Here is a 12,860-nt window from a genome sequence, read left to right as displayed (position 1 = left end):
TTATCAGATTGGAAAAGAAAAAAAAAGAAGAATGGCTACATTAAAAGCCTAGGGCATAATTTCTTTAATTTACTTCTAATTTGTTTCTATTAAGTCCATAGGATGGACTCTTCAATATATAACTCAACATGTGTTAAGCTTCGTACGGTTTATTATAACAAGCAATAAATCTTTTTATGATAATTGCGAAGTCAAGTGCAAAACAGAATGGGGCCAAACGGAAGGCAGGAGGGAGTCCGCTGTGCTGGCGCCTCTGGCCCAGCGACCCGCTTGGCTTGGGACCTGGGGCTCGGCAGGGGGTCCGGCACGTGGGTGCGCCCGAGGACGCGCTGAGTGCGGCGCGCCGTGGGGACCACAACTCCCAGGCGCCCGCGCGCGCCTCGCCCCGGCCACGTGACTGCGCGGCCTTTGCTGCGATCCCGGCGGCTGCAGGCGGGACTTGGAGCCCGGAGACCCGAGCGAGCAGAGGCGGCTCCGGGGCCTGGCCGCCCAGCCTGCTCACCATGGCGGTGAGTCCGGGCGCCGCCGAGAGGAGCGGACGCGGGGTGGGCGCTGGGGCGGGGTCCCAGGAGCAGCCGACCTCTGGCATCCCGAGGTGCCCGCCGCCCCTGGCCGAGGGCTGGTGAGGGGGTGTGTTGGCAACCTTGTCAACCGCGGGAACAGGGCTGGGGGCACGCGAGAGGCAGCGCCGGCCGCATCTTTGGGGTTTCCTTTTTATTTGTCCCTCCTGCTGGGAGTCAGTCCGGCTCGACGAGCAGTCATTACGCGCAGCTGTGGGGCAGCTGAGGGTCGGGGCGCGGTGGGTGAAGACGGAGTTGAGGGTCCCCAGCTCTGGGCGCAGTGACTTGGGAGAGATTCTGGGAAGGCTCCCACGAAGAGGGAATGCCCGGAGCATTTCAGCCTGAGGCCGGGTGCGCACACACCCCCGGGCCGGTTCCCTGTCTTGGCAAGTTCGTGGTCTGATTCTTTTGGGGAAAAAAAAACCCAGAGCCAGCTACTTTCCATCTTCCCTACACTTGGGTTAGAAATAGCGTTTCAGATAAACTAGTTTTCTTGGTAGAGTTCACCTGGGCTGGAGAGAATGACAGCTTGCAAACCTCTTTGGTCTTTGAATAAATCATATACGCAATTTTCTTCATCCCATGAAGAATGTCGAAGAATTGAAGATTCAGGAAGCCAATGCACGTCATTTAGTCAAACGCACACACCCACCTCCTGCCGGTCCTCTAAAAGGGGAAACGGATGGGAAGAGCTTATGTGAAAAGTTACCCAGGGACTTCCCTGGTGGTCCAGTGGTTGAGACTCTGCGCTTCCAATGCGGAGGACGTGGGTTCCGTCCCTGGCCGAGGAACTTAGATCCCACATGCCACTCTGCGCGGCCAAATAATTAAAAAAAAAAAAAAATCCCCAGTCAGCGGCAGGACAGCGACCTTAATCTTCCTCTAAACTCTTCGGGTTATAACTGAGGGCAAAAGTGTAAGTAACCCCAAATGAGAAAATAAAGAAGAAAGCAAGTCCCATGATTGCTCTCTTCTTCACCACAGCCCCTCCCTAGCAGGGTGGGGCCCTGAACAAGGAGCAGATAACTCAGCTACTGGAGGCCCGGATTTATCCTAAGCAGTGAAACAGGATGAGAGGCCCGCCCCTTGCATATCTGACCATGGGACTATTTAACTGAAAACTGCAGCTCCAAGTCAGGGTGTGCTGATTTGAATCTTTGTCTGCTGTGAAAAGGCAAGAGAGGTGAGTCTTTGTCCCTCCCTGGCTCCTTACTCCCCAGTGGGGTGGACACTCTGTATGGACACTTTCAGCTTGGAAATACTGGACTGTCCATCTTCCCCTAGCTGCCTCCTGCTTCAGAAGATGTCCTAGCCACCTGCCTCACTGGATGGGTTAGGTGTCCCCCAGGGGTCTTCATCCCCAGTACCCCAGCTGGCTCCCCTGTGCCTCTCCCCCTTGCTGAATACATACACCCCGTTGTAATATCTGTTCACTCCCTCTCCCGTAACAGATGCTAGCTCCTTGGGGGCCAAGGACTTGCCTCATTTATCTCTCTATCTCCAGCACCTGCATCCCCAGCACAGCAATGCTTATTGATTGAATTAATTGTACTGTTTGGTGGGTGTTCAGGTCTATTGCAAAAACTGTTTGGGGCCCCAGAGATAGCTGGCTCAGGCCCAAGGATGACAGAAGGAACCCAGTTATGGAACCTCTCTGATTAATTAGCCACAGGGGACATTCCAGTCATGCCAACTGCTTTATCACATGAACTCAGAGAAGGGGTAGAAGCACCTCCCTCCACCCCACCTGCAGAGATGGTGCCAGAGGCTTCTGAAATTGCATGAGCGCACCTCCAGTATAAATGGAATTTCACAGGATTATTCGTACCCGTTTGTTTCTGCGTATTAATCTTCTGTGAACATTTTGCCACCTCAACTGATATTCTCTTTGAAATCTTAACACGGCATGTCCCTGGGTAGTGGGACTCAAAATGAGTTTTACTTTCTTTTTGGTATTGTTTCAGCTTTCTACATTGAGCCAGTATCACTTTCATACTAGGGAGATAAAAAGCTACTTTTATTTTAAAATTATTCAACAGGATTTTTAAAAGACTGCCTAGGTTTCCATTTTCGTCTTATGAGGTCTCGGACAAATCCATTCCCCTATTGGGACTCCTTTTCCCCATCTGCAAAGGAGAAGGGGTTAGAAAGGGACTAGAATTGGACTAGATCAATGTTTTCCACACTGAATTTCAGCAGAGCTCCCATGTCTCTCCCCTCTTCACCCAGAGCCCTGCGTTTTATATACTGGAGTTACAAGGAAGATTTTATTTGCTGGTGTCCCGTGGAAAAAAAGTGAAAACCAGGGGACTAAAAATTCTCTGAGAAAATAATTAAGTCCTGGAGATGTAATGTAACACCATGGTGACTAGTTAATAATACTGTGTATTTGAAAGTTGCTGAGAGTAGATCTTCAAAGTTTTCATCACAAGAAAGAAAAATTGTAACTGTCTTGATGGATGTTAACTAGACTTCTTGTGGTGATCATTTTGCAATATATACATATATCGAATCATGTTGTACACCTGAAACTAATGTTATTTGTCAATTATATCTCAATTAAAAAAAAACAACTTTCTGAGGACACTTCTAGCTCTGGCGTTTGAGGATTCTAATATTTGGCCATTGTCTTTGAAGGCAAAGGCTTCCACCAGCTGACCCCAGCTCAGCCAGGATCTCCTCAGCTGGGTGACCACTGACAGTGTTTCTAGAGCTGCTTCTGCTGGCTGAGGTCTTACGTTGTGACAAGAGGGAAACTTCTGTTCCTTGAGAGGGTGAACTGATTGATCTCTCTGGCTTTAACCTTGCCAAACATAGTCATTAAGCCTGGTACGGGCATTTAGAATCACCATTCAGTTCCCATCTTGTTCTCCTTTCTTGGTCATTGAGAGGCAGCATAGATGGATAGGGCTTTGCATCTAACTAGGCTCGAGTTTGAATCCCAGTTCTGCCAACTTGTTCGCTTTGTGACCTTCAGCAAATTACTTAACTTTTCAGAGCCTGGTTCCCCGTTTTCCTTCCTGTAAGCTGGATCTAATTGGCCCTGTCACACAGAAGACTGGTGAAATGAGATAATATATGAAAAGCCCTTGATGCCACCCTGAACACAGGGTGGACCAGCTGCTTTTCAAGAAGAGCCTTCAGACAGATGCTGTGCACGCATTGCTTCTACCTTCATTCTTTCTATAAGACTGTGCGTTCATCAAGGGCAGAGACATTAACCTTTGTCCATAATGTTGGGCACACAATTAGGCTCAGCAAATGTTTAGTGAATTTCAAGCCAACAGGTGGGCGGTACAGACTGAAGACAGCTGTCCCTGGGCCCTTTCATGATAAACATTGCTGGAGCAGAACAGCTGGGGCCCAGGGGGTAAGAAGAGGTAGTCATTCCTCAGTCTAGTGCTTCTCCCATTGGCTTTGGAGGGCACAGGGGAGTCATCTCAGCATGACCTGAGAGCACTGTGACCCAATTGGCCCAGTGAGGATGGGCAACTCCCCACCAACACCTTACTTCTACCTGGAACAGGGCCAGCTCAACTATAGCTGTATTGCTGACCCACTGTGGGACCCTAGGCAAGTCCCTGCCTTATCTGGCCTCATTTGGCCCTGATGACCCCTAATGGCCCTTCCAGCACTTAAGTCCAGTGACCTCATTTTCCTGGGCCTTTACAAGAGGTTGCTGGAGAGCATTAGGGAACACAGTTTCCACTGCCCTAAGCCCCCTGTGATGCAGTCCCTTCTCTTTCAGATGCATTTCATCTTCTCAGATGAGGTAGTGCTTCTCTTTGATTTCTGGAGTGTCCACAGTCCTGCAGGTAAGAATTGGGAAGCCTTGTACCTCCAGGCAGTGGGAACCTGGGTTCTCGTTATTGTTATTCTCGGTGGACAGTTTAGCGATCCTGACTCCTCTTGCATAAACATTGAGTGGGAACTTTGCATTTATAATTCCATTTGGAACCACTGCCCTTCAGATTGCAAAGGGCTCTGTTATCTCACTGATGCTCACAAAGGCCCAGAGAGAGGCTAGGAGGTGCAGCTTTCCCCTCTATTACAGGGGAGGGGACTGAAGCCCAGAGAGGGGAAAAGACTCGTCCAGGGTCACACAGAGTAAGTAAGCATCAGAGCCAGAACTAGATCAAAGCCTCTTGTTACCTCTTAGCACCTCCCTTATACAGGGTTCACTGTCCAGCATCAGATCAGAAGCCCAGAGTAGCTGCTGCAGCCGTTGACCTCAGATGAGAAGAGTATTCCTTTAACTTGCAAAGGCAGAGTCGGGCACTAATTCATGATGGAGTTTTATTTCCACTTAAGTACTTGCATTTAAAAAATAGGCTGGTGAGATGAGAGCTTTCACTCCCATGATCCAGTTATCTCTGTTAGGAGCCCACATCTCCCATTTGCCCATTCTCTCCAATCCTTCTAGCTCTTTCTAGCTCTTTCTACTTTCTCCTCCTATATACCTTTAGACCTGATTCATATTTGTGTTCTTCCACGTGTCGCCATTTTTACTTTCTGGTTTTATAATCTCTGCTGGCAACCTATGGATGGAAATTGCATTGATCACAATATTCAATACACATCAGCCACCTACCAGGATCTCTAAAACCTGGGAATGGACTATGAAAGGCATTGTAACATTAGTAGAAGGAACACAGGCATTACAAACAGAGTAGCATATGTTATTTCCTAGCTGAGTAGCTTTATTCAGTTACTTAGTGCATTGAAGTCTGTTATTACATCTGTTAATAGAAATAATACATGTTTCTCAAGTTATTTTGAAATAGTACATGTGATTTTGTTAACTATAGCTTGCTAGGCAGATTGTAAAATACAAGTGACTACAAGAGGACTGTTCTTACATCAGTGATGATAGTGGCAAAGGCAAAGATTATGAATAATCCAGTTCTACACAGCTGAGGTCCATTTAAAACAATTTTAAAGACTGCAGTGTTTTGGAAGTGTCAATTCTTAGTTCTTAATTTATTCATTCAATAAATTTTGTTGAGTACCTTCAAAAAAATAAAATAAAAATAGACTGGAAGCAGCCCAAATGTCCATCATTGCAGGTACTGATCAAATAAACTATGGCCCTCCCTACAATTTGTTACCACTCCAGTAATCTACTGTGGGGTAGACCTAGTGGCTTAAAAACAACAGCAGTCATTTTATTCTTTCTCAAGGTTATGAGTTGACTGGGCTCAGCTAAGCAGGCCTCACTCAAAGTCTCTCATGCAGGTATAATCAGACAGTGGCTGGAACTGGAGTCATCTTGAAGACTTACTCTCATGTCTACTGATTGGTGCTGGTTGTAAGCTGGGACTCTCAGCAGGTGTTGTTAGCTGAGGTCCTTGTGGCAGGGCGGCTAGGTTCCAAGAGTGAATGAGTGTCCCAAGAGAAAAAGGTGGGGTGGGGGGAAGAAAAGAAAGAGAACAAGGTAAAAAAAACAAAAAAACCCCACAAAAACTCATGCCTAGTTTTTAAGACCTAGCCTTGGAAATCAGAGAACATCACTTCCACCTTTACTGCTTGAGGCAGTCACAGAGGTCTTCTCAGGCTAAAGGGGAGGGAACGTGGACCACAGCACTTGATGGCGGGAGTGTTGACATTGTAAGATGAACATGTGGGGTGAGATACAGTGAGGTAGCCATCTTTGGAGAATCTAATCTATCACAGATGTTACGAAGCCAGAGAATAAGGTAGATCTGTGTGAACTAAGGGGAACTCATGCACGATGTACAGTTGGATGACAATGTCAGATGCTGCAGAGTATGCACAGATAGGGTGCTGTCATTTAGACAGAGGTTTATATATACATTGAGTATCCCTGGAAAGCTATATACACAGAGGCTGCTTTAGACAGGGGCATTGGAGTTTTGGGAGACTAGGCTGGGAAGAATACTTACTTTTCACTGTATACCCTTTTGTACTGTTTGAATTTGTACCATGTGCATGCAATTACCTGTAATTTTATATTTCAAAAACCTGCATCTTTTGCAGATGATTTCCTCCTGGAGGCCCCCCAGAATACTATAGCTGGACCACTTAGTATCCCTCCACTTGTAAAAGAGAAGTAGCAATTAGCAGTTAATTTTGCACAGCAGTTCTAGTAAGCACTTAATGTTTTCTGTAAAATAGCTGGTTTCTTCCCACTATTACAAAAGTAGTACACAGTAGAAACTTAGGGAAATTCGGTGAACAGAAAATAAAAAACTGTATCCTAATTTGCTGAGATAATTATGACTCCTTCATCGTATCTCCTTCCTTCCAGACTTTTCTGTATATGCACACGTAAACAGGAACTTGCTATACATGCTTCTTCCTTAACGAGAAGTCAGCACAGAGACTTGGGCTGCCTGCTGGGGCGCAGCTGGAGCAGTGGGGCACAGATGGCTTCTCCCTCCACCAAGCCCCTCACCATGCTCCCGCCGATCCCCCCCACCCCCGGCACCGGCCCCCAGCTTTGCCGGGCAGCTTCTCTTCGTGATCTCAAAGCCACACTCCAGTAGGCCACCCCCATCAAGAAAGGGCTGGAGGGGGAAAGCAACAGGAAGTTCTGAGCCCAGCGAGGGTGGGGAAGAAGATGAGAGAGGGAGGGAGAAGGAATGGATTCACAGTGGCTGGGGGAGGTACCCTTTTGCCTCCTGTGCCAGTTCCCCGGGGAAGCTGCCAGAAGAGGAGCAGTGCTTGCCTGGCTGGGCCTCTGTAACCCAGCCTCCTTTGACAGGCGTGGCCCTTTCGGTGTTGGTCATCTTGCTCCTGGCTGTGTTGTATGAAGGCATCAAGGTTGGCAAAGCCAGGCTGCTCCACCAGGCCCTGACAAGCCTGTCCATCTCCACCAGCCAGCAGCTCATTGAAGAGACAGACCAGCATTCTACAAGCTCAGACTCCCCCCACGTCAGCAGAACCCGCCTCAGGTAACAGGCTCGGGACGGCGGGGGTTGGGAGGGGGGAAGGCAGAGTCCTCACATTCACCCTGAGAGCTAGCCTGGGCCCACAGGGCACTTAACCCCACTTCCCAGAAAGGAAATTGACGCCCAGGGAAGGACCAGGACTTGCTGAAGTGCTTACGGTTAGTAAGTAGTGACGTGAGCTAGAGCCCAGGTCTCCTAATGCCCAGGCTGGAGCTCTCTGAACAGCCACGTGGGAGGCTCCAATCTTCAGGACTCTGGTGCAGGCCTCAGTCTAGCAACAGGGGTGTCCACCCAGCCCTCCCCCAAATCTCAGCAGGCTTCCTTAGGTCACTAAGGCTTCCAAACCCAAGATGGGACCTGTGGCTGTCCCCCCACAAATAAGAATTGCTGTCAGCAACATATCCAGCTTGGTGGTGGAGGCGGGGGTGGCCTCTCTCTCCTTTCTTCCCTTCCTGTTCTGATAGGACAGCCACTTAGGATCCCCCTTCTGCCCTCTCTGCAGCTCCAGCTGTGCTTAACGGGCCTGCCTGTTTCTTACATGAGTGCCTCAAATAGTCACAACCCCGCTGCAAGGGACGTATTTTCTTACCTGTTTTACTGATGAGGAAATTTAAGTTCAAATAGGTTAAGACATTTGTGCTAAGCCACAGTTAGTAAGTGGCAGAGCTAGGAATTAATCTGTCAACAAAGTCCATGCTCTTTCCATTGTAATACTGCCTCTCACAGTAGATTCAGGGAAAAAAAATCTGCCTTACTGATGATTTTGTATTATCCCTTGTCAGATGTGACAGATTACATATCTCATTTTTCCTTTTTGCCCTGGATACCAGGAAGCTCAGAGCTAAATGTGGTGGAGAAGTGATTATCCTAAACTCCTTGCACAGATCCCTCTTCCCCTCTCAATCACTGTTTTCTGATATGTCTCTTTAAAAAGAAATCTCTCCTGGGTTGAGCATACAAATTATAAATAAGCTAGTCCTGTAACTCAGTTGCTCTTTCTACTCCCTGACACCAACTCCTAGCTTCCAGCTCATTACCAACATTAACTTGGCTCTCCTTTTTATCCAGGTGGTTCTTGTGTCACTTCGGCCAGTCGCTACTTCATGTCGCTCAGGTGGTCATCGGCTACTTCATGATGCTGGCTGTTATGTCCTACAACACCTGGATTTTCTTCGGCGTGGTCCTGGGCTCAGGTGTGGGCTACTACCTAGCCTATCCACTTCTCAGCATGACTTAGCTGGTGACAGCTGTGCAGGCTCTGGGGGCTGGAGAGAGCTGGGGCCCCTCCTTCCAGACATTGAACTTCCAGCCCCACATCTCCTTTTTCTTCTGTTGGCTGTTCTCACGGCATCCCCAGCTCCTGGAAACTTTCAGCTGAAGCCAGCACTTGCTCCCTGGAGTTGAGGCCACTGTAGCTCCTCAGCCAGGCTGCAGAGGGCCCAAGCATAGTGTCTCTGTGCCTTAAGAAGGGTGCTGTGACCAGAGGGTGGACGGAGAGACCAGAACCCGGGGGGCAGGTTTCATGATGATGGCAGCATCTGCAGGACCTGTTTCCCTTTCTTGGGGGGAGAGTGACAGCAGACTAAAGGCAGAAAAGCAGGACTGTCAGCAAGGCTTTGACCTATCCTCCAAATAGAGTGAGCTCCTCCCATCAGACAGCACTGCCTGCAGGAAGATGATACTTTAATGGCTTTAGGTGTCAGGGGGCTCTTCATGGCCTTAATTCCCCCCTCTTATCCTGATCCTCCTTCTATGCAAAACCAAGAACTGCACTGAATAATATTCAATACAAATGTTCTTTATTTATTACTTACTGCTCACCCATAATGATCTGGTAGGGAAACATGATTCATCCATTTAAAATACTGAGTAAGCCACAGGGGGTACTGACTGAAGATGCAATAAAGCAGTCAAACCAAAGCATTGCACTAGTAGAGTTAGGTGGGGCTCTTCAGATATGTGAACCTTTTCACTTTCAAGAAAAGGAAAGAAAAGACCCAGGGAGAGAAAATCACTGCTGTATACTGTAATGTCTACATTCAAGTACCTCGTGGGCTAGAAGAAAGATCGTCTGAAGCTTTGAGAATTTAAAAAGAAATATATTTTAATAAATATATATTTTTAAATAGTCTGTGACTGTTTTTCTGTTTCCCCTCATTCACACAGCAAGCTCATGTAACCCTGATAACAACTGCAGGGGCTGAGTGGGGCCAGTTGCCTGGTAGTGCTGGCAGTAGGGCTGTCCAAAGACTGAGTCTCTGTCTGCTAAGAGGACAACTCTGTGCTCAGCGAAACCCAGCCCTGAAACACCATTCCCTCGGGCAGACACCCCCAATGCCAGCCTAGTCAACAAACCATTCTTTTGTGCATGTAACAGACACTGATGGTGAACCTGCTATGAGAAAAATGTCACATGGACTATAAACGCCCGTGTCAGCACAATTATTAGCACCTTCTCTCCCTGAGGGCAGAAGCAAAAATATATCAAAACCACTTAAAAATTTACAGTAAGAAATAGCTGTAACAAAGTATAGCACGTGACGCCTTCAGTATTGATCAGTCAGTGCATTCTCCCCACATAAGCAGAGTTAGAAAGCTGCTCAGCGTCACAACAAGTATAAGATTTCTTGTCTTGCTGATGGAGGCTCTGGCATCCACATATGTGTCCTGACCAGCTAAGGCTCCACCCCTGCCCTTGGGCACTGCTGAGATAAGACTCTCCATAGGTGGGTGACCAGCAACCTCTTCAGTTTGAGTTTTTTTTTTTAAATAAATTTATTTATTTATTTTTGGCTGCGTTGGGTCTTTGTTGCTGTGTGCTGGCTTTCTCTAGTTGCGGCGGCTTCTCTTGTTGCAGAGCACAGGCTCTAGGCATGCGGGCTTCAGTAGTTGCACACGTACTTAGTTGCTCCGCGGCATGTGGGATCTTCCTGGACCAGGGCTCAAACCCACGTTCCCTGCGTTGGCAGGCGGAGTCTTAACAACTGCGCCACCAGGGAAGCCCCTGATAGTCTCTTTAAATGTGGTAATACATCTGAGGCTTTCACAGCATGAAGGGCTTTTTAAAAAAATCTATGCTCTAGAGAAATGGACTATATGGCCAAGTTAAGTAGGCACAGTCAACGTTCTTCAGAGCCAAATCACAAAAGGTGGTATTTTCTCTACTTGGTTTTTTTTTTAATTTAACAAACACCTATATAGTGCGTATTATGTGCCAGGCAGTGTTCTAAGCACTTTACAATATTAACTCATTTAATCCCCACAATAAGGTAGAAACTATTTCTGTCCTTGTCTTACAGATGAGGAAGCTTAGGCACACAGAAGTTAAATAAAGTCACCCAGCTAATAAGTGGCAGAGCTAGGATGCAGAGCCAGGCAGCCTGGGCTGGAGTCTGTTCATCAACTCAGATGAGGGTTGAGGCTGAGCGTGTATTTCTGACAAACATCACTGCCCTCCTCCCTCAACCCAAGATGAATGCTGCTGGGGTGGCCAAGAGCCCTGGCTCCGGAATCCAATGATCAGGATTTGAATTCTTGTCCTGCTGCTTACTAGCTATGTAACTTTGGACAGGTTACTTTACCTCTCTAAGCCTCAGTCTCTCTATAAAACAAGGACAACAGTGTCTCCTGCAAGGGTTGCTGGGGGTGAGACAGTCTGGGTAAAGTACTCCACAACAGTGCCTATTTGTTGAACAACAAAGTTTAGTAAATGGTAGGTTTTACTGCCTCCCAGGCCCACAAATGGGAGACACACTCAAAGCTGTCATCAAAAAGGACGATGTCAGGTCAGATGGAGTGGAATTCAGGTTCCTATCTTATAAACATTTTAAATCAGGGAACATTTTTATTAAAATTATTCTACTTTTTGGGCTTCCCTGTGGTGCAGTGGTTGAGAGTCTGCCTGCCGATGCAGGGGACACGGGTTCGTGCCCCGGTCCGGGAAGATCCCACATGCCGCAGAGCGGCTGGGCCCGTAAGCCATGGCCGCTGAGCCTGTGCATCCAGAGCCTGTGCTCCGCAATGGGAGAGGCCACAGCGGTGAGAGGCCCGCGTACTGCAAAAAAAACAAAAACAAACAAAAATTATTCTACTTTTTGAAGACCTGCTGCATGGTCTTTAGAAAATCCTGGAATAAGTAAAATGACCACAGATATTTTCTCAGTATTCCCTACATTAGTCCTGGGCCTAAACTCAGAGGGAATGGAAGGTGCTCTCAAAGTGAAGACTCAATCTTTCAGGTGCCATCATGGATGACAAGAGAACACAGGGACCCTCCCACCTTCTCTGCATGGCTTCCTAGGGTGTAGGACTACACCTGCAGGAGCCAGTGGATGACAGGACTGGTCCTCAGACAACCCTGCTGCCCTGAGCCTTAAAGTAGCTGGGATGAGCTGGGATAGCAGAGTGGTGACCTTCTTTGAAAGCCTAAAAGTTCCAGGGTTAAGTACCAAAGGGAACATGTCACAATGCTTTCATGCATGTTAACCAACCCAGATCTGTTACAGCTCCTACCCTTAGATTCCCAGAGAGCACAGACTGCCCTCAGAACCAAATTCGATTTCACCCTGAGTCAAGTTTCATTGCAAACATTTATTTTAGTTTTGTTAATTTCAAATATTCATTGACCCTCTTATATCAGCTTTAAGGCAGAGAAAAGATATATGTCCCAGGACTGCAGGCAAGGCTGTTAACTGAACCGGGTTTAGATGGTATACTCCACCCTCGCTTCTACCAGGGAGACCTAACCCCAGGTGACGGTCTTGTTGCTGGGACACAGTTGAGTACTGAGAGGCAGATCAGTCTGAGAGTTCAGAGAATAAAAAGCTTGGGAGTGGGCAGGACTCTTGTAGGGACTGGCTGAAGGGGAGCCCCCCAGCCCTTCTTCCATGGGGGACTCTGAGGCAGGACCATGGCGGGCTGCTGACAACCCCAGCGTTCTGAAGACAGGTTCACACTCTGCTTCACCTGGCCAGGCGGGAGCTCAGAAATCGGCTAACTCAGATATCTGAACTACTGTCCTCAGGATGCTCACCTTCACCTCACCCTGTGGCTCGTCTAGACCCAGGGCTGGATGTGCAAAATCATGCTTAGGGAAAGGTTGGTAGAGAAACCTTTGCACCAGTTTCCTGGGTCTTCATCCCAGCCAGTCAATGTCCTCGTCATCATCATCATCTCCAAAAAGGGGTGTTGGGGGCGGGCGTCCCTTCATGCTCTGACAAAACAGGAAAGAGCAGTCAGTCCTCACTTGTCCCTGCACCACCAGATGGACTTCCCGCCTGGGCAAGGTAAAGTGACCAGCATCTGTTCCCGGCTCCAGGTTGGAAGGGAGGTTGCTGGTTAGGGTTTTACTGAAAGGACCAACCCTGAGGCCAGCAAACCCTAGGCTTCC

At 48.0% G+C, this 12,860-nt stretch overlaps 2 protein-coding genes across 5 annotated transcripts in view; one reads left to right on the top strand and one right to left on the bottom strand.

The window, feature by feature from the left end:
• The first annotated feature begins 411 nt into the window (after positions 1–411).
• Positions 412–10,360, top strand: SLC31A2 (solute carrier family 31 member 2). Of its 3 annotated transcripts, XM_060014303.1 has the most exons (5): positions 412–509; positions 1,545–1,743; positions 4,309–4,375; positions 7,285–7,474; positions 8,540–10,359. In XM_060014303.1, exons 3-5 carry the CDS (start codon positions 4,309–4,311, stop codon positions 8,706–8,708), a joined length of 426 nt encoding a protein of 141 aa, XP_059870286.1. In that variant the 5' UTR covers positions 412–509; positions 1,545–1,743; the 3' UTR covers positions 8,709–10,359. The 3 variants fall into 3 exon arrangements, with proteins under 3 accessions (XP_059870286.1, XP_059870285.1, XP_059870287.1); XM_060014302.1 differs by lacking the exon at positions 1,545–1,743 and having other exon boundaries at positions 428–509; XM_060014304.1 differs by lacking the exon at positions 412–509 and having other exon boundaries at positions 1,731–1,743; positions 4,294–4,375; positions 8,540–10,360.
• A 1,639-nt stretch (positions 10,361–11,999) lies between these two features.
• Positions 12,000–12,860, bottom strand: part of FKBP15 (FKBP prolyl isomerase family member 15) — a 54,338-nt gene continuing 53,477 nt past the window's right edge. For both annotated transcript variants that reach the window (XM_060014297.1, XM_060014299.1), the window contains one exon: positions 12,000–12,683. In XM_060014297.1, the coding sequence (XP_059870280.1) occupies positions 12,606–12,683 (78 nt within the window). In that variant the 3' untranslated portion in view covers positions 12,000–12,605. The remainder of the gene's footprint in view (positions 12,684–12,860) is intronic.

Source organism: Delphinus delphis, chromosome 6 (assembly GCF_949987515.2).
Source record: "Delphinus delphis chromosome 6, mDelDel1.2, whole genome shotgun sequence".
Classification (NCBI taxonomy): domain Eukaryota; kingdom Metazoa; phylum Chordata; class Mammalia; order Artiodactyla; family Delphinidae; genus Delphinus; species Delphinus delphis.
This window is presented reverse-complemented; position numbering and strand designations above follow the sequence as displayed.

Excerpts from the sequence above, each read along its gene's own strand:
- SLC31A2 (XM_060014302.1), top strand. Across the intron at positions 4,376-7,284 it reads GAGTGTCCACAGTCCTGCAG|GCGTGGCCCTTTCGGTGTTG; the intron begins GTAAGAATTGGG and ends CTCCTTTGACAG. Across the intron at positions 7,475-8,539 it reads GTCAGCAGAACCCGCCTCAG|GTGGTTCTTGTGTCACTTCG; the intron begins GTAACAGGCTCG and ends CTTTTTATCCAG.